General features: G+C 48.1%; 1 protein-coding gene across 2 annotated transcripts in view; it reads left to right on the plus strand.

Annotated features, from left to right (window-relative positions):
• TEX35 (testis expressed 35) overlaps positions 1-20,150 on the plus strand; it is a 30,161-nt gene extending 10,011 nt beyond the window's left edge. The window contains exons 3-11 of one of the 2 annotated variants that reach the window (XM_074322356.1): positions 4,113-4,181; positions 5,219-5,275; positions 6,231-6,290; positions 10,312-10,376; positions 10,612-10,789; positions 12,981-13,039; positions 16,606-16,695; positions 17,676-17,910; positions 18,763-20,150. In XM_074322356.1, coding sequence (XP_074178457.1) covers positions 5,258-5,275; positions 6,231-6,290; positions 10,312-10,376; positions 10,612-10,789; positions 12,981-13,039; positions 16,606-16,695; positions 17,676-17,685 — 480 coding nt within the window. In that variant the 5' untranslated portion in view covers positions 4,113-4,181; positions 5,219-5,257 and the 3' untranslated portion in view covers positions 17,686-17,910; positions 18,763-20,150. Of the gene's footprint in view, positions 1-4,112; positions 4,182-5,218; positions 5,276-6,230; positions 6,291-8,842; positions 9,232-10,311; positions 10,377-10,611; positions 10,790-12,980; positions 13,040-16,605; positions 16,860-17,675; positions 17,911-18,762 lie in introns of those variants that run through there. The other variant, XM_074322357.1, reaches the window with a different exon arrangement.

Genomic DNA, 20,150 nt, shown 5'->3' on the forward strand with positions numbered 1-20,150 from the left:
TGCCCTGTGTCCCAGCCTCTTTGGCAGTTAGGTATGGCCTTGTGGTTGTGTTTTAGCCACAGAAGTGGGAGGGGGACTGATGCAGGCCCCTCCCAGGATGCGTGCTGGACGCCTCCCATGAACACCGTGCAAAAATACAGCTGAACCCTGTGCGACACAGGGCTTCGGGGTGCCGCCCCACCGCGCAGCTTTCAATCCACATGTAACTTTTGACTCCCCCTGACACATGACTGCTAACAGCCTACTGTTGACAGGAAGCCTTACCAATAACATAAGCAATCGGTTAACAGACATTTTGTGTGGGTGACGTGTTTTGTACCATATTCTTAAAATAGCACAAGGTAGAGAAAAGCATGTGTTAGGAAGAAAATCGTAAGGAAGACAAAATACATTTAGAGTATTTACTGAGAAAAATCCATGTATAAGTGGACCTGCACAGTTCACACCCGAGTTGTTCAAGGGTCAGCGGTAACCTCCCAGCAAGGACCATCCAAAGAGGCTTTGGAGTCACTCAGTCTGATCGCGTCAGTGATCCACGGGAACTTGGAGGTGTCAGAGGTGGAGGGATGGCAACTGCAGAGAGCCGTCGAGCACGGAGGCTGAACGAGCCAGGAGTATAACTGCCATCCCCTGTTTGGACTCCATCCAAAGAGTTCCGGGGACTCCAGCCAAGCGAGGCAGCCCCAGGAGCCATATTTGGCAGGAGCAGAGGAGCCTCTGATTGTTGGGGGCTCTTTATCTCACACAGCAGGCTGCTCTGTAACCGTTGGCTGTGGGAATAGTAACAGGTTCCCCTGGGTCCTGGGAGGCCCTGAAAAACATGACCCTGTCATGTGAACACACAGGAGAAAAAGGCCTGCAATCCTCATACAATACATTTGCTCTGACTTTTCTCCTTAGCTGTATTGAATTAGCTGGAGATTTACAATGATCTGTTCAGAATATTATGTTTTGTTCCTGAAATAGAGGTACTAAAAGTTCCCATGATAGAAACTGGATGTAATTTTCCCATAGAAACAATATAATAGGATAATTCTAGCCAAGAGCGGATATACTATTTATAGAAAGGATCAGAAATTGCATAGTAACCAGCGTGTCAGTGACAAAAGCTATCTACCCTGACACAGTGTAAAGCTTTGTGAGGTGTCTATAAATCAGTCAAATAGGACCATGCAGTAACCAGGCTCATTAAATCTCTAGAAACAGTGTATGTGAGGGTTCCCGGGGGCGAGGCACCAGGGAGCCCCCTCAGGCTGGGGCGGCACCCAGACACTGCAGTAAGTCTGCAGGTATTGTTAAGAGCAGTACAGCTAGGTCATGGTCACAGCATTCTAAGGATGACTGGAGACCACAGCCGTCAGGGAGCTGGGCACCTTTATGAAACATTCTACCCAAATGCAAGGGCTTTAGAACACTGAGTCCCCCAGATTGGGGAGGGGGGCAGTGAAAGGAGCCTGGGCATCTCATTGCCACTTCCTCCCCACCCCTCCCAGACTAAACAGAGTGACAGACACCTTGTCCTTCGGTTGTGTTAGAGTCAGATCAAAGGCTGTCACCAGATTGGGGGCTGCGACATAACCCCCTGGGAGGTGCATCAGAAATGCTGCAGGCAGCTCCCCAGGAAGTTCCAGGGCTCCTGGCTTCACGCACTGCAGGAAAGGGAGGGTGAGTGTGAAGGTTGTTCTGGGGGTGCAGGCAAGTGTTTCATGTGTAGTTTGCAGCAGTTCCAGTTCTCCTGTGGGGATTCTGTCCTCAGAATTCCCAAGTTGGCCTTTCGGTACCAACTAGTAGTTGAAATGACAGGAAAGAAGGAAGTGGACTGCCTGGGGATAAGAGGAAAGGAGAAATTAGGCATCTAACCTGGATTCCGAATGATTTTAGGTTCCTTTGAAGGCAATGCTCCTTTGGTTCATGAAGCACAAATTACAGCTGCTCTCAGAATGGCTTTTTCTCTAGCATTCTCCCCCCTCACCTTCCCCCCTAGAGGTTTCTCACCTTTAGCATTATGGTTTCTTGCCGCAGCCCTCTTCCCAGATGACAGGAGAACCAGAAGAGAATTGGGGGTGTTGGGGAGAGGAGACAGGGCCAGCCATGCCATCAGGCCAGGGAATCAGAAATCATCCTGCCCCACCCCTGACCCTCCACAGCACAGAAAACCCCAGGTTAGCGCAGTACATGTACCTTGAACCAGACAGACTTCAGGGCATCTCAGCCCAAGACAGCGCCAGGCCTGAGGGAGGGTCCATCCACGTCCGGAGAGCACGACAGAGGAAATCGTGGGCTTGGAGAAGTTAGTCGTTCTGGGCAGACCCCCCTCCTGGTCAATAGGGTGGTCCTACTGGGGAGGACCAGCAATTCTCGCTTCTCCTGAGCTGTGCCTTGTGTCCCAGCCACAGCAGGCACGGGCCCTCAGGGTGGCCTTTGCAGGAGACTTTCCCCTGTGGCTTTGGAACCTGACTGAGTCCCTCGTCTCAATGGCCAAGGCACACCAGGCTCCAAGCCACAGTGACACTCAGGGCTGGCATGGGTCCTGGGCATTGTGACCTCAGCTGTTCTGCACACACAGGTGATAATCCCGCCCTCACCTTGGCCTGTGGGCTGCATAGGCCAGTGGCCTGGTCACGGGGGCCTGTCGTGGGGAGGTCGGGAAGTTGAGAACACTCTGGCCTCCTCCGTCATGTCGGCCAAGAGGGCAGAACTGAAGAAAACAAACCTGGTAAAGGAGAAACTGGACAGAGGGGGCCTCAGCTCCCATCGGAGGTGCAGGAGTGGGGTGGGGGATGCAGAGAAAGCCCTGATGCATCCTGGCTTTTCTTCCTCTGTTCTAAGCATGAAGTGGCCTCTCAGGCTGGAAGGAGGGTGGGATTGACCCCTGGCCTTGGCATGGGAAGAAGAGAGGCCTCTCCTGACTTCCTCTGGGATAAGGAAAACGTAATAACCCGCCCCACCCCCCAACCACTCCCACAGCCATGACTTCACGTCAGGCTGGCGCCAGGCCCACATCTAATGGGTGTATTCAAGGTGTACAGTAACCTCACTATAGAAATACAGTTTCAGGCCCATTTCACAGATGAGGAAATGGAGGCTCAGAGAGCCTAAACAACTTGCCCAAGTTGACACAGCCAGTAGGAGGACAGCTGAGATTAGAACTGGAGTCTGTGCTCCTGAAGTAATACTTACATGGCTTCCTTAAAGTTACCTTAAAGTGCTTCCTCGCCCAGGTACCCCCAGCAGGGAGAGGGCTGCTGCGGAACAGGCAGGCGTTTGCTCATACGAGATGTATTATAACATGACAGAATCTGAGTTGTCTCGGATCAGGTGCTGGGGCATATGTGGGCCTGAGCGCAAGCGCTATTGCACAGGCAGGGTCAGGTGGGGGTCCTCCTGCAAGGGCCGGTGTCAGCCTCCCAATCCTGATGCCTGAGAGGCTGAATCCCAACCTCCTCTCTCTGCAGAGCAAGACCTACAAGGCAGTTTGCCTGGAATTGAAGCCAGAGCCAATCAAAGTAAGAAGCTATTTTGTGGCCAGGACGGCAGCCAGGCCTGGGACTCATAGGGAGGGGACTTGGAGTCAGGGGCCATGCTCTGTTGCTGGTGGCAAAGACCTGTCCCAGGTGCTGGGGGTACAGTGAGAGACAGACAGGCTGTCTGCTCTCCTAGAACGTCACACTAGTAACTAATCAGACACACACATAAGTAAGGAAAAATTCAGCAGTGTTACCTGCTATGCAGAGAATTAAAATAGGGAGACATGAGTGGGTGGCTGTTGGAGATCAGTGGTCAGGAAAGGCCGTCGTGGGAGCCGAGAGCTGCAGGACGGGCGCAGGCCACTCCAAGGTGGAGAAAGCAGCATGTACAGAGGTCCGGACGGAGGAAGGAGCTTGGCTGTTCAGGGGACGGAGGGCTGAGGCCCAGTGGGCCAGGAGGGCAGTAGAGGAGATGAGCTCAGAGGGAGTAGAAGGATGGAGGAAGCTACTGTGTAGGTGGGGCCACCAGATCTCACCTGTCTGCCCTGGCCCAAAGGGAAGAACAGAAACTCGGGGTGATCTCTCCTGCCTTATGTACCCAACACCTGCAGTGCCCAAGACTGTGTTTCTGGTTTCAATCAACAGACATATGACTACAAGCAAGTTAAACCAGAAGGGCCATTTCCCAAACCAGGAGGGACACGGGAGCTAAAGGTGGGTGTGCGAACCAGGCGGCCAGGGGTTGGGTCAGCCTTGTGAAGAGGTGGGCAGGGGGCAGCACAACAAGGTCCATGGTGGGTAACACTGCTGGCATCTATGGCTGGGCTTTGGGCCCTGTGGCTTCATTCCCTCCGGTTCTGTTTATTTGTTTGCTTGTTTTAACTCTTTGTCTTGAAACAATTTCATACTTGCAGAAAAGTTTCAAAAACTGGCACAATGAATTCTAGTATTCCCTTCACCCAGATTCCCCAAATGTTGGCATTTTGTCAGGTGCTTTCCCTCTGTCTCAATATATAGTATATTCACACACACACACACACACACACACACACACACATATATATATATATATATATATATATATATATATATATATGTATGTATATATATATATACACACACACACACACACACACATATATATATATGTGTGTGTATATATATAGTGAATATATATATGTATATATCCTGAACCATTTGAAAGCATATTTCTCTCAAATTTCAGAATTTCCTAAAGACAAGAATTTCCTAAAGACACTGTCTTGTATAGCCACAGTATAATTATTAAAATATCAAAATCAGGAAAATAACATTGATACAATACTCATCTACAGCCCTTATTCTAATTTCAACAATTATCCCGCTACTGTTTTCCATAACAAAAGGAAAAACCACCTTTTCGGTCTGGGATCCAGTCTAGGGTTACACGCATCTTGGTTCCATGTCTCTCTGTGTCCTTTCATCTACCCTTGTGTTTTGCAACACAGACATTTTCGGGGATCACAGCGTATCTGTGTTGTAGAATGACCCTCCGTTTGGGTTGTCTGTGATTAGATTCAGGCTGTGCATTGTGGGCAGTCGCACCACAGAAGTATCAGAAGACACACGAGGCCTGTATGTGCCACCCCGTTTTCTAACAGCACCCTTTCTTTCCTCCTCAGTGGGAAGTATCTTTCCTTTCCTCCTTTGACAGTTTCCCTTCTAGCCAAGACATTTCTTTACTCTTTCTCTTCCCTATTTTATTTCCTCAGAATGAACTCAGGGAGGTGAGGGAAGAGCTCAAGGAAAAAATGGAGGAGATAAACCAGGTAACAGGATGAGACTTTTTAGAACGTGGAGGTAAAGGGTAGCTGTGAGGGACACGCGGTGCCTGACTTTGACAGTGAAGGAGGTCGGGACTTGCATGGAAAAGGCAATCAGATGAACTCAGCCTGAATTCCCTAGAGCATCTAAGGGTCAGGCAGCTTAGGATATCTAATTTGTTACTTGTTTGAAGCTTAAACCCAATTTTTTAAAAAAATTTTTATTGGGAAATATTGGAAACAGTGTGTTTCTCCAGGGCCCATCAGCTCCAAGTCGTTGTCCTTCAATCTAATTGTGGGGGGCGCAGCTCAGCTCCAAGTCCAGTCGCTGTTTTCATTCAGTTGTGGGGGGCACAGCCCACCATCCCAATCCTGGGAGTTGAACTGGCGCCCTTGTTGTTGAGAGCTCACGCTCTAACCAACTGAGCCATCCGACTGCCCAAACACAATTTTGAATGATAATGACTCTCTAAGGTGTCCTGTGGATAGGGTTGGGGAGCTGAACTTTAGTGACAGTGAGAGGGGCCTATTGGAGTTTGGGGGTAGTCAGGGACCAACTCCATTCTCCTTATCCACCCCCCACTCCCCGCCTCGAGCAAGCTGCAGAGCAAGACCTCTCTTCTTGTTTCTTTGATGGAACCACCTACAGCATCCTTAGGAAGGAAGAGAATGCTCAAGCCAGGAGACGTGATTGGAGCTGGGGTGGGAGCTCCACATGGAAGCCTGGCAGTAGCCAGGTCTAAGCTGTGCTAGGCTGGGAGTGGTGGTGACTTGGTGGTACATGTACCCAAGTCCCTTCACAGACTCCTTAGGAAGAACGTGGCTTTAATGGGTCATCATCAGTCCATTCCTTGAGCTTTATCCAGCTCACTCCAGGGGACCAGCTGCTGCCCTTTGCTTAAAATGCCCCAAAGATGATTCCACATTCAATAACATGCTCTGTGCCTTTTTTCCTCATTAGATAAAAGATGTAATGGACAAGGATTTTGATAAACTCCAGGAATTTGTGGAGATTATGAAGGTAAGCATTTCCTGAGCGCCTTCCATGGGCCAGTACCATCCTAGGGGTGGTGAAAGGAGAGACCAGACCCTGCTCTGCCAGTGCTTACGGTCTAGTCCAAACTCTACTGCAAAAAATAAAAATAAAATAAATATAATTAAGTAACAAGTAAGTACCCAGGCAAATGATAACTGGATGTCAGTTAATTAAGAGTTTAGAGCAGTGAGTAATGAATGTGCGCTGGAGTAACCAGAAGTCCTTACAGAGTGAGTCTTGAGGTGAGCGCTGAAGCCTGCATCGGAAGCTTAATGCAGATCTAACCAAAAGTCCGATAAGATAATTTCTGAATTCAACAATAACTAAGAGGACCATGTAGATTGTAGAACAGTGGTTCTCAGACTCTGGTGTGTTTCGTAAGCACCAGGAGCACAAATGAATAAAGCAGAGCCCAGGCCCTGTCAGAGGGGGCTTGCCACCTTGGATTTTTTCTCACGTTCCCCAGGTGAAAGTTTGAGAACCACCAATGTAGAAGCATAATAGCAAAAGAAGATATCTAGAAATGTTTCAAGAGTTGTAACTACTCCTGACAAATATAAAAATTCATAATAAAGCCATAATAATCGAATCAAGGTGGTACAGCCCAAGATAAAGGAGTGAAACCAGCCTAGGTAACCCTGTAACAGCCTCTCTGCCAGGGATGCACTGAGAATCACTTGTGAGGATTTCTGAAATTCATATACCCAGACCCTGGTCCGCGTGAACTGAATGACAGTCTCCAGGGTGGGGCACGATTGCTTAAAACTCCATAAGTGATTGTGATGCTTGCTCCTGGGTGAGAACCAGCTCTGCAGCACTTTTGCAGTAGTGGAATTTGCCACACACTGGAATTGCCTGGACTGTGGCTTTAACCTGCCCTCTTATACTGAGGCTGCATCGCATAACAATTACACCAGAACCTCTAGGCCTGAGGTCCAGGGTCAATAATTTCTAAAGTTCCCCCGGTGATTCAGTGTACACTCCAGTCTGGGAACCCTAGCTCTATAAAATTTAAAAGATGATAAAGATGATTTTTTAAAATGTCAGAAGGAAAGGATTATGTAATAATATTAACGCTGCTTGAATATATGATGAAAAAACTTAATGCACTTGTCTCTGTAAACTGACATAGTCTACAAAGGGGATTTACATAAGAAAAACCAATAAGAAAGTATATATAAGTATTTAACCAGATAGTCTAAGCATAAGTACAATGGAAGAAATCACAACGGCAGTATTGATATTATTAACAATATAAAAATTTTTGAAATCATAATGGAAAAGTACCGTATACAGAATTAAAAAGCACACAATAGTTTTGGAGAAACAATTTTTTCACAAATGTGGTAGACATAGATAACAGGTTTTTATCTGTAACATAAAGCTTACACAAATCCACCCAAAAGGATCCAAAAGGACAAATGGGAGAAGGGTAGGAACAGACAATCCACAGCAATAAACATGAAAAGGGTTTACCTCATGAGTAATCGAATGAATGCAAATGAAAACAATAATTAGGTAATTGTCCCATTCAAATAAGCAAAAGCTTTAATTTACGACATTTACAGAACACGGTAGGAACGCTCTTATATTGCTGATCAGAGTGCAAGTTTGTACAAGACTGAAAAGGAATTAGACTATAGGTGTCAAACAATATGAAAAGCCTTTGCCTTATCAATTCCACTTCTCAGAATTTAACTTACGAGAATAATCAGAAATGCCAGCATGGATACGTATAAAAAGATGTTCATCACAGGATTATTTATAATAGTAAAAATTTAGAAACAACCAGAATTTTCAACAGCAGAGGATTAGCCAAATAAATTATGTTATATCCATATAATGAACTATAGAGACAGTATTGAGAAAGAATGCTTATAGTGAGAAAAAAAGCAAGATACAAGTAATATATACAGGCTCATCTCAACTAAGAGAAAAAAAGAGAGGTAAGTAAATATATAGGAAAAAAAACTGGAAAGAAATATATCAAAAGGTTACCATGTTTCCCCGAAAATAAGACCTAGCTGGACCATCAGCTCTAATGCATCTTTTGGAGCAAAAATTAATATAAGGCCGGGTATTATATTGTATTGTATTATGTTATATTATACCAGGTATTGTTATATTATATTTATTATATTATATTATACCCGGTCTTATACTAAAGTAAGACCGGGTCTTATATTAATTTTTGCTCCAAAAGATGCATTAGAGCTGATGGTCCGGGTAGGTCTTATTTTGGGGGAGACACGGTAATAGTTATTTCCAGGTGATGATAATTTTTTTTCTTTTGTATTCTTCTGTATTATCCAAATTTTCTACGAAGGGTGTGCATTATTTCTGTGATAAAATGCAAACAGTAAGTGTTTTGTTAAGGGGGTAGGACTGGGTACAGAAAGGCACAAAAGAGGCTATTTTGGGCACGGGCACAGCTTGCGCACAGCATGGAAGCAGGATGAACATCTGAAGTGTATCGTGGTCAGTGGGGAGGTCAGTCATAAAAGTGAGATCGTTCAGGGAAACTGTGAGAAATGAAATGGAAGGCGCGCAAAGGCAGAAAGTAATGAAGGCTTTTGAAAGCCCGACAGGCAGCTTGGGACTTGGCTGTGTAAGCAAGAAGAGGCCTCTGGAGAGTCCTAATCAGAGAACATGCTAGGAGCAGCACTTCAGAAAGCTGAGCCGGCAGCTGTTTGCAAGGTGGCCTGGGGGCCCGTGGGGAGCAGGCAGGGGCTGTCGGGAGCAAAATTATCAGACAGGAAGCCGTTTCTGACTCAAGGTGAAGAAAGGCTGGAGCAGGTGTAAGGACAGAAGGAAAAGATACATCTGAAAGGTGCATCGAAGGAAAAATAACGTTCTTGGAGACTGACTCAGTGTAGAGAATGAAAGAGAGACAAGCATCCATGACACCAAAGATCTCATCTGTGTGGTGAGAAGAACGTGGTGACAATGTCACTGACGGCTGGGAAATACAGCTAATTTAGAAGAGAAAATGAGGAGATCACTTTGGGACGTAAGGGGTCTGAGGTGATGGTGAGGAGACTTGTAAGAGCATGGGACATTTTGACTCTGATTTTTTTGGACCCAGGGGATATTTTCTTTTCAAGGATATTGTGACTCTATTTATGAAAGCAAATATTTAATTCAAAATGTATACTAACATTTCAAAATGCTTTTCAAGAAGGTATATTTTGAAGCCAGCTCCACCCAGACAGTAGCATTCCTTGATCAGTTTGCTATCCTACCGCAGTTCAGTACACCGTTTCCAGAGCTTTCATTTTTTATTAAAATTATTCTCCTTGAAGCACTTTATTTTTCATTTACACTTTATGAGGTTCAATCCGACTCTGTTTTGTTCATGACAAATGTCATCTATGATAGCGTCTGCCACCTTACAATTTCTTTTGTGACCACTATTTCTATCCAGGTTTCTCAGGTCAAATTCATAGATCTAAACTTTACCAAGAAGATTCTACCATTCTTTCAGTTCTTACTAAATGATAAATGTGAAGTGCCATTTCAGCTGCTGTTAGTTTTATTTTGCGTTGGCCATTTCTGCCAGGAATTGGGTGAAAGATGGATCGAACAGAGATCTGGGTACATGGCAGGGGTCAAAGTATCGGAGTCAGAAGTGTCTTTGAGGGAAGGGGATCACGAGATTTGTTTTTTTGGTCCCGTCATTTAATAGGCATTGAACCAAGGCTGATAATGGATTCATCCGAGTGTGAGCTCAGGTAGAACAGTTCCTGGCCTCTGACTCACCTGGAGCCTTTGGACAGGCCCCTAATGCCTCTGTCTGTTGCACGGCCTCATGGTGGAATGGGGGAGGGGGAAGGAGAGGTGGCCTGTGTCATGTACACCCCATAAGCCACCTCGCCTGAGGCCCGTGAGGATTCTTGAGGAAGTAAGATGCTGAGGTGATCTCTTGAGTGGTTTGCAGAGAGAGGCAGGGAAAGGATTTCAAAAGCCCTTCAGGGTAATGATTCTAGCTTTGAATTCTCTCTTGAAGGAAATGCAGAAGGATATGGAGGAGAAGATGGATGTTTTAATAAATATACACAAGCGCAGCAAGCTGTAAGTGTAACCTGCACCCGTCTCTCCTCATCCCTAAAGAACCTCCCCTTTCACTCTGCTAAATGTCCTTGGGGTTCAGAGGACTCTCAGACTTTTCAAGGGGCTGTGGTAGGTGCTGTGGCCCCAGTGGCACGGAGTCAAGCCTTCCGCAGCCGCCCCTGCCCTGGTTGCCTCCCTGCCACGTTGGAAATTGTCTCCCCATCTCTGCCCCTCCTTGACTCCCCATTGCTCTTAGAAGAGGAGGAAAGGAGCATCAGGAGCCCAGGCTGACAGGAAAGACTGACCCACGGCTCCGGCTCAAGGAGACGGATGGAGTGGACAGAGCGTCACTTACTCTCCAGAAGAAGACTGTGCCACTACAAAAACCAAAAACGAACCTGCTGGGCTCCCTCCATCAGTGTGAGACCCACTGTGTAAGTGAAGCCCTGCCTCCACCCTGTTGGGGGACCCTTTTCAAAAGCCCTTGGCTCCTGCTCCTCCCTCACCTCCCCTGGGCCTCTCCTCGCTGCCCTCGGTACCTTTTGCTGTAAGGGGAGTGGTCCCACCCCTGTACGGTCCCCAGGAGGCCTGTAGAGCCTGGCTCCCTTTCTGGAGTCTTGCCCTCCAGGCCTGGGAAGATCCCTCCATCATGACCAAGTAGGACTCAAGCCTGGATGTGCCTGTCCCCCAGTGCCACTGTATTGTTCTGTCCTTTCCTATAGCAAGACCTGACGAGGTGCCCAGCAGGCTGGCCATCTTGGACCAGGGGAAAGTGACCTTTCATGTACCGTGTCTGTCCTCTGCAGGAGAAATGTGTGTTGTGTGCCCTAAAGGACAGCTACAATCAGGGGTAGGTGGGGCCACACGAGAAGTGCCTGTCCCGCTCGGGCTGTGTTCGCATCCAGCCTTACCTGTGGTCTATGCAGACTCCGCCCCACCATATCCGCTCGGTCTCAGAGGCCGTGGCCCCAGGAAGGACAACTCGGGTGGCTCAGCCCGGAGGCTGCTCCCGAGGGGAGGGGGCTCACCAGCTGCTGACCTGACCAGGCCTCAGCTTCCTGCCTTTCTCCCCATGTAGCAGGAACCTTCCACGCCAGGCCTGGGCACCCTTCTCACCCTTGCCATCTGGAGCTTCATTCTGATGTATCTGTGCTTCATCCCCCATGTGACTGAGGACATGCATCCAACTTAGTGCTGAGGCAGAACCTGCCAGCAGCTACAGCCTCGCCTCTCCAGCCCTCGAGCTGCAGCGAAGGCTTGTTGCCCTCTTCCATGCCACCTGCCCCAGGCCTCCTTCCGCCCAGATTAAAATCTTCATGAAAAGTCAAAGGGGGGTGTCACGGGTTTGAATATCAGTCCCAAGCTCGAGTATGTAAAGTGTGTCACTTTTTGGGTTCTATATCAGTGTATTTCAGACTCCAAACCCTCTTCCTGCTTCCTGATGGATTAGTAGGAAATTTTGTCTTGGTCACCCTTGGAGTCATCTCCTCCCCTTCCACCATGTCCTTCTACTCCACCTGGTTCTGCAAAGGTTCCAGGTCAAAAGAAAGGGGAGGCCCTGAAAATGTCCGATGCCATTCTGCGTGGTCGCAGGAGACAACCCCACTGGCCTATCCACCTGCTCCCTCCATGTTCTTGGCTCCTGCACTGTGTGTATGGGGTGGGGGTGGGGGGGAGGGAACCTGAGAGGAGAGTCTTGGGCGATGCAGGGAACCCCCAGGCCCAGGGTCTGGTGTGCAGAGGTCTCAGGGCCCCAGTGCACATAGGAACTTGGGGTCCTTGGGCCCTGAGGATCCAGCCTCCTTCCCCTCGCAAAGGTCCCTCCCTCTTCTCCAACCGGGAGAAGTCATATCCTTCTGCCTCTAGAGGTGGGGCTGAGCCAGTGACCTCCCACAGCTCCACTGTGTCCTGCCCCAAATCCCTGGAGGGAAGAGGAGACTTGGCTGCCAGCTTGAAATGAGAGTAAAGAAAGATCCGGAGAAAACAGGATTTCAGTGAACTGTTCTACCAAGGGTGTGATTCTTTGGCTCCAGTTGGAGGGAAGAAGAATTAAGGGGATTTCATATTTTATTTCACACCAGCTCTTGCTTCTACTTTTAGATAGTCTAGTAAATAATTGAGCAAGTTTTTAATGGCTACATTGTAACGAGCAATGTATTGGGTGCTTCAGAGAGACATTAAAAAAACACCAAACAGGTCTTGCCCTCAAGGAGCTTACAGTTTTAAAGGAGATGGTAGCGATGTACATTGCAAATATGGACCATGTATCAATAAGTGCAATAATCATAAGCCTGGGGTGAAAGTAGAAATGGGTTAGGAAAGGGGAAAAGAAAGTGGGTATAGCCCGGTGTTAGTATCCTCTTCCTGCTGTAACAGAGGACCGCACATGTAATGGCTTAAGATGGGTCCAAAACGGGTCTCACTGGGCTGGAGGCCAGGTGGTGGCAGGCCTGCGTTCCTTCTGCAGGCTCTCGGGGAGAGTCTGTTTCCTTGCCTTTTTCAGCTCCCAGAGGCGGCCTCCTCACGGCGCCCTTCCATCTTCAGAGCCAGCGGTGGCCAGTCAGGTCCTTATTGTGCGTTACTCTAACCCTGGTTCTTCTGATGCCTCTGGCTTCCACTTTTAAGGACCCTTGTGATGACATTGAGCCCACCTGGATGACACAGGGTCATCTCCGGATTTTAAGGTCAGTTGATGAGCAGCTTTGCTCCCCTCTGCCAGGTAACGACATTCACAGGTTCTGGGATTGGGACATGGGCACCTTTGGGAGCTGCTGTTCGGCCTCTACAGGAGGGACCCCAGACGCTGCGCCTTGACTATCAAGCTTCCAAACACTTGGGAATACTTCATTGTTCAACTCTGTGCTGCAGTGGTGTTAAAACAGGCCCCCAAATTCTTTGACACTCTTTGAAGAGGAGCCTAATTTGTGTCCTCTGGAGTGAGGGCTAGAAGTAGTTACTGGTCCTAATGACGAGAATATGGCAGAAGTGATGGTGTGTTACTTTCAAGACTATGTCATAAATGACATGGTGACTTCTCTCTGGCTCTCTCTCATTCCAAAAAGAAATCCAATTGGGCAAGTTGGGTTGGATACCCACCTTGGTCTGATCAGCTGGGACCTGTAGCACAAAGAAGAAGTGGGGTACAGGTTAGGGAGAACCTCCCGCCCCCAAGAGGCTCTGTGCACAGGACAGGAATAGCATCTTTGGCAGAAGAGACACAGTGAAGTACAGTTCCATTCCTGATGAGGTGGCACTGAGACCTACATAGAAAGCACAAGGTCACCAGCAGAGCTGGCCCATGTGCAGTGACAGCAGGCATGACGGGCTGTGGTTCCCCAAGGACAGATGTGCCAGCTGTTTGACAGCCAGGCAAACCTGCCCTCTCCACACATGCTTGTCCTGTTGCCTCTGAGCTGGATGATGTGGACCTGGGGCTCGGGGGAGCTTGGGAAGGGCCGAGGGCCAGGGACCCCAGAGGCCACTGGCACCGTCCTCCGGGCCTGATGAGCACAGCAGAATCTTCTGCACGAGAACAAGTCAGCACTTCAGCTCATTGTGGCAGCTCTGCTTCCCTGACCACCTTGGCTTCGTTCTTAAAACGGGCCTCTGCTTAGGTTTGAGAACACGTCGGGGTGATCTGGCCACAAAATCAAGTCTTAAGTGCCCTCAAGTCTCCCTCATCTCATGAGCCAATCTGAAGACAGGACATAGTCACATGTATATTTCCAGACATGGTCTGGGATGGAAATCTGGAGAGTCTGGAAAGTTTTCTCGGGATCTCCCCTCAGCCCCCCACCATCCTGCTTGGTCCTGGAGGGTCCCAAGTAGGAGGAGACCCCTACTGGCACCCTGGCACCCTTCCTAGAGGGGGTCAAGAGGGAATCACCAGCAAAAGTTGAGGCAACATTTCTGAGCACCTGCCAAGTCGGGGCTCTGACCTCCAAGCTGAGGATGAAGATGGAGGTGACATAGCGCTGCCTCTAGACACTGACCAGCCTCATGCACAGGAAGGACTGCCAGCCGGAACTAGTAAGGGGTGGGGAATGTCTCTAAGCGGCCAAGCTGCCAAGTCACTGAGTCCTTGCAGAGCTGTGCAGAGGCCGGGGGCAGGCCAGCCGGGACGGTGGGGTCTGTGTGGGAGTGAGGTGGAGGTGAACAAAGGCAGGGGCTTGGGGATGTGAAGGGCGCACGTGGGACCTTGGAGTGTAGATTTATAGATGGGGTGGGGGAGAAAAGGTCAGACAGCTCAGACCAGATCAGAAATGCAAGGCCTTGAATATTGAGGAGTTTGGATGTGATCCCACATGTAGTGGGCTCTGGGGAAGGTTTTGGAGCAAGGGAGGGAGTTGGAGTGGAAAACAGTGGGTAAGAACCAAGTACCTGGAAGTGCACAGTGGATTCCAGGTTGAGAAGAAACTACTGGAGTCAAGGGAAGTGGTTCGGGATCCAGATGCTGAGAAGCAGGATTAGGGTGTGTGGGGGGGAGAGTTGGGGGATTCAGGAATGGACACGAAATGTTCTAAAGGAGGCATGGGAATGGGCAGCTCATTTGCTATAAGAGGGAGAGAGGAAATGTCAACTTGAGTGACTAAGTGGTACCAGTGTGAGAAACAGGGAATGTTAGCCACGCAGCCTCACATGTCAAGTGGCAGGGACAGTGGGTAGTAAGTGAATTCTGTGTAGTCTCTGCCCTCATGCAACTAACATCTCCTCTCATCCTTAGCTCTTCCAGAAAAGGCCCTGAGAGCCATCAAAGGTGAGTCAAGGAGGAAGTGATAGAGACCCCAGTGAGCTTGTGCTTTTTCTGTAGGTCTCAATGTCACCTCATCGGGAATCGAATTGTACTTCACCTTGTCTCTTCTGCCAAAGATGCTCTTCCTGTCCTGTGTTCAGAGCCTCTTGGGGGCATCTCTCCAAGTCCCCACTTCTTTGTGCTACGGGTCCCAGTTGGGTGGATTTCCAATTCAACTTGCCCAATTGGATTTCTTTCTCTTGGAATTTGGCATTGGAATTTGGGGAGACTCAGTAGGCCCCCAGAACTGAGGCCTTATAATGGGAGCTGGAGAAGCATCTGCCACCATTGGCCAAAGAAGCAGAGAAAGCTGACCTACAGAAAAAGAAAACCAGTTTGCAGACAGAATGAAATGGGGATGCTGAGGGAAGTGGTGACACATGCAGTTGCAGGGAGGGCTGCCAGAGCCCCCGTCCAGGTCCCAGGCCCTGCTGGTCTGGTGCTAGCCCAGCCTTGGCTGTGTGAAAGCCCCCGGACTCGGGGACTGCAGTGCCCAGTTCTGCAGAGTGGCTTTCTGTTGCCACCAAACAAGCCTGAACTAAGCCCCACAGTTAGAAGGAATCTTGGAGCTTGTCTGATCCAGTGCCTTTCATTTACAAGGCCCAGAGAGGTGCAGTGAGCCTCTGTAGCAAAGTCAGGATCATAAGCCAGGCTTTCTGACTCCCGGCCCTGTGCTCCTTGCTCCCTTTGCTCTGTGGCTCTCTGGGGCAGGCAGCACATCCGAGGGAAGGAGGTAAGGCAGGAGCACAGACCTTGGGTCAGCTGTACCTGGATACAAGTCAGCAGTGTGGCCTCGGGTAAGTCACTTCACCTCTCTGAGACTCAGTGTTTTCATCTGGAATATGGGGATAACGCCTAATTCATAGGGGGGTTGTGAAGGTTAAATGAGAGTATATGCAGAGGAATTCAGTTTTTTAGAAAAACTGCCATGACAGCAGTGATGATGAGCTCAGAATTGCCTTTCCTCGATTAAAAGGCCTTCAATTCTTGATGTCAATTTCCTGACACCTTGACAGACTCTCATCATAGCCATGTGTGCAATGAAGTGAATACTGATCCATTTTTATTTAAAAAATAAACAAATGACCTAAAGCTGTTTTGAGAGGAGGAAGGATGTGTATATTAATAAATCAAATGACAAGAAAATAGACACATGGTACGGAGATTGGGACTGGATGTTCCAGAGGACAGAATGGGCCCCTTGTAACACAGCATCTCATCTCAGTGTCCGATTCCCACAGAGTGAGGTGCAGCTGGCTCTCCCCAGCTCGCCCACAGATAACAGGTGCTGCAGCCCTGACTCAAGCAGTCACCAGAGAAACATGAGGGCAAATCAGTGGGCGGCAATTAGGTGGGCAGGGTGGGCCCTGGAGGAGGCCAGGCTGTGTTGTCCATTCCATCACTGCCATGGGCCCTGGCACAATGCCTACTCACAGCTTCCCTTCTCCCGGGTCACAGGCCACCGCCAGCCCCAGAAGGTGGGAGAGGACAGGCTCAGACATCCACCACCCCAGAAGGGAGCCCAGATCAATCTCTCAGACTCAACAGGTTTGATTGCACCCATTTCCATGGCAATGGGTTACCCACCCCCTTTCCTAAGGAGGGGCTACCCTGACTGACTCCAGGGGCCCCTAGAGTCTCCCTGCAACCCTCTCAGTGTTTCAAAGGTGATTTACCCTCCTATATTCGTGATCAAGGTGATCCTTGGTTCTTCTCTTTATATTAAAACAAAATGCAACCAAACCAAGTTCAAGCTCCAGAATGAAGATGAAACAGCAAATGTGAAAGCCCAACCCCGATTCTCAGACTAGAAGACCCAGAAGGAGGATATGTGCCCTTGGCAGGCGATGGAGCAGAGTTTAACTGCTCTGCTCTTGGGGTGGAGGGTCCTGCCCATTTGACACTTTAATATTGATGTCCGTTTTTAAAAGTGGTGATGAAGGGCTTTGTTTTGTTTTTTATGGGTGATGAGTATGTGGGGAAATGAGCAGCTCCAGTATGAATCTGCCTAGTACAATATTTGTGAGGGGCAGTTTGGTGATCCATATATCAGATGCCTGAAAAGAGAGGAAAAAAATTACAGATGTGTGCCCAGATTTTACTACAAGGGACTCATCGTAAATCAGAAACAATGTAAGTGGACACCAATTGGCTAAATAAATTATGGCACACAACGGAATGTTCTACTGCCATTCAGAATAATACCTTGTTGAAATAGATTTAATGTCATCAAGAGATGCTGATGATATAATGTTAAATTAAAAACAGCAAATTATGAAGCAGTGTTAGAGTATAACTCCATTTTTGGTAAAAAAAATGTGTGTGTGCAGAGAGAGGCATGCATGAACTTGAAAAGACAGAGAAATGTACACAGGAATAACAGCAGTGGTTTTCTCTGTGTAGTAGGATTATGACAGCTTTTTCTGTCATTCTTCATGCTTATCTATAATTTCTAATATTTCTACAATAAACATGTAATGTTTGTATTAAAAAAAAGTTTTGTTTTTTATTTGTTTCTTTTTTTTAAGGAAGTGGTAGATGGCCCAGGAAGGACCCTGAAGAATGGAGTCACAGCCAGTTGAGATCTCTTAATATCTTTTCTGATGGAAAGCACCTTAGGCCTTTCTGTTTCCTGGGAATGGCCGGTGAAGTCATGCTCTCTCCAAGTGTTCATCCAGAGGAAGGGGGAAGATTAACCCCACTAAAAGGACAATTTAAAAGGACAACAGGAAACAAAATTAAAATGGCTTTATGTTTATGACTGTGAGTGATACTTATTTAATACCTATGCTCCCACCACTTCCACCAGCATCTCTGTCACTCTTCTCTCTCTCCCCTGGGTTATTACAGTGGCCTTGGAGTGTAGGAAGAGTCCCCTACAGTCTATTCTCAACAAGCCAAAGTTGTCCTATTAAAATGTTAGTTAGAGCATGTTACTCTTATGTAGAACTTTCCAGTGTTTTCTCATTTCTCTCAGAGCAAACTCCAAAGTCAATGGATTACAGGGCCCTACCTGATCTGCCACTATCACCATTCCCCACACACACCCACACATACGAGTAGTATTCTCCCCTCACTTTCTGGGCTCCAGCCGCATTGATTCCCTTGCTCTTCACACAGACCACGTACACTCTTGGCCCAGGACCTTTGCACTTACAGTGTTCCCTCCCATTTCCTCAGCCGTCCACGTGGTCAGCTCCCTCACCTCAAAATTACCTTCTCAGTGTACGTTCCCTAGTATTCTATACACATAACAATACCCCCACCCCCAGCATTTTTTAGGGTCCTTCCTCTGCTTTGTTTTCTCTCCAGCACACTTATCACCGACCTACGTCCTATACATTTTACTTGTTGTCGTCTTCTGCCAGAATGTGAGCTCCTTGAGAACAGGGGTTTTGCTTCTGTCACTGCCAGGCGGGTAGCAGGGCATTGATAAACACTTGCTAAAAGGACACATGACTATAAAGATATTTACCATATAACAGGCACTGCAGGCTCTGTGCTAAGAGCTTTACCTGCATTGTTTTGTTTTATTCTTACAACAACCTATGAAGTCATTCTGTCTGTCATTCTATGAAGTCATTCAAACTGTCACTCTCCCTGTTTATGATACAGGATGAAAAAGCTTCGGAGAGAGAAGGTATCGAGGGTCATCTGTCCAAGGTCACCGAGTAAGTGGCAGAGTTGGAATTCGAACCTGAGCATTCTGATTTCAGAACCTGTTTCCTCTACACTCTTGCTTCTCACAGTGTAGCCCCCGGAGCAGCAGCGTTATGTGGGCGCTCGTTAGAAATACGGAGTCTCAGCCTCTCCCCAGACCTACGGGATCAGGACCTGCATTTCCACAAGACTTCCCGGGTGACTCCATGTATGTGGAAGATAAGGAGCCTCTCTCTCAGCAGGGGCTGCCCACACTCTGGGTTACTTTGGCTTTGGGTTCTGTGCCCCTGTGGGCTGTGTCCCTGCTCGCTACCCTCCCGACCCAGGTGTCTGCTGTGGCAATCCTAGAGGAATGCTGAAAGGGTCTGGTGCAGATAGCAAACCTGTTGGCTTCCCTCTGCAGCTGTCCTGAGAGCCAGAGGTTCCTGTTGATCAGGGAAAGCTCAGCCGCTGCAGCCTCTGTCCAGGAGCCAGTCTCATTGTGGACACGGTTGCTTCTTTCTTGGAGGACGTTTCTCAATTCGCTTAGGCAAAACCAGGCCTGTGCCTCTCCAAAACTTGTAAGAAAACCCACTGGCATCAGAGATGCAGCACTGGGCCTGCAGTAGAAGCCATTTCAACTTGACACTTGGGTGCTAGGAGGTTGTTAAAACAGAAACAAAACCTACTTTCTATTAAATTATTAATATCATCTTGACACCCATTTTTATCACTAGGAGCCATCTTCTAACTTGACAGTCATGAAGAGTGGGCCTGCAATAAAACCAGAAATATTCCCCACCTTGCCCAAACCTGTTAAAAAACAAGAGGGTATATAAAACCACGTACTATGCAAAAGCCAACTATGAAAATACACCAGCAGAGGGCGCTAGGCCCCCATCAGTTCCTGTCCACCGACCTCTACCGAAGAAAAAGCTGCAAGGAGGAAAGGAAGCAGACAAGATTAGGGGTCTGCACCCTGGGTCCCACCCTGGCTTCATCTTTGGAATCTTGTGGGAGCCCGGGACGACTGACACCTGGGATTTGTGCCTAAGGGGAATCCAGTGGTCACCCACAGAGGGATCAGTTCTAAAAGGCCACTCCTCAATTCAGTATTTGGAGCTCACAACGAAGTGACTTCCATTCACTCCTTTATTTACTTAACCGGCATTTGTTGAGCACCTACTTTAAGCCAGGCACAGGGCTAGTCATACATTGTCCCATAAAGTGGTTCTATAACAATAGGTAGATTCAGAGGCTAGCCCCCAAACGCCTTTTAAATCTTTAAGATAGAGAAACTAGAACTAAAGAGACAATTTTCTCTTCTGGGATCAGAGAAAAAGGAAATAGGGGAAATACAGTGT

Source organism: Rhinolophus sinicus, linkage group LG17 (genome assembly GCF_036562045.2).
Source record: "Rhinolophus sinicus isolate RSC01 linkage group LG17, ASM3656204v1, whole genome shotgun sequence".
In the NCBI taxonomy this organism is placed as follows: Eukaryota; Metazoa; Chordata; class Mammalia; order Chiroptera; family Rhinolophidae; genus Rhinolophus; species Rhinolophus sinicus.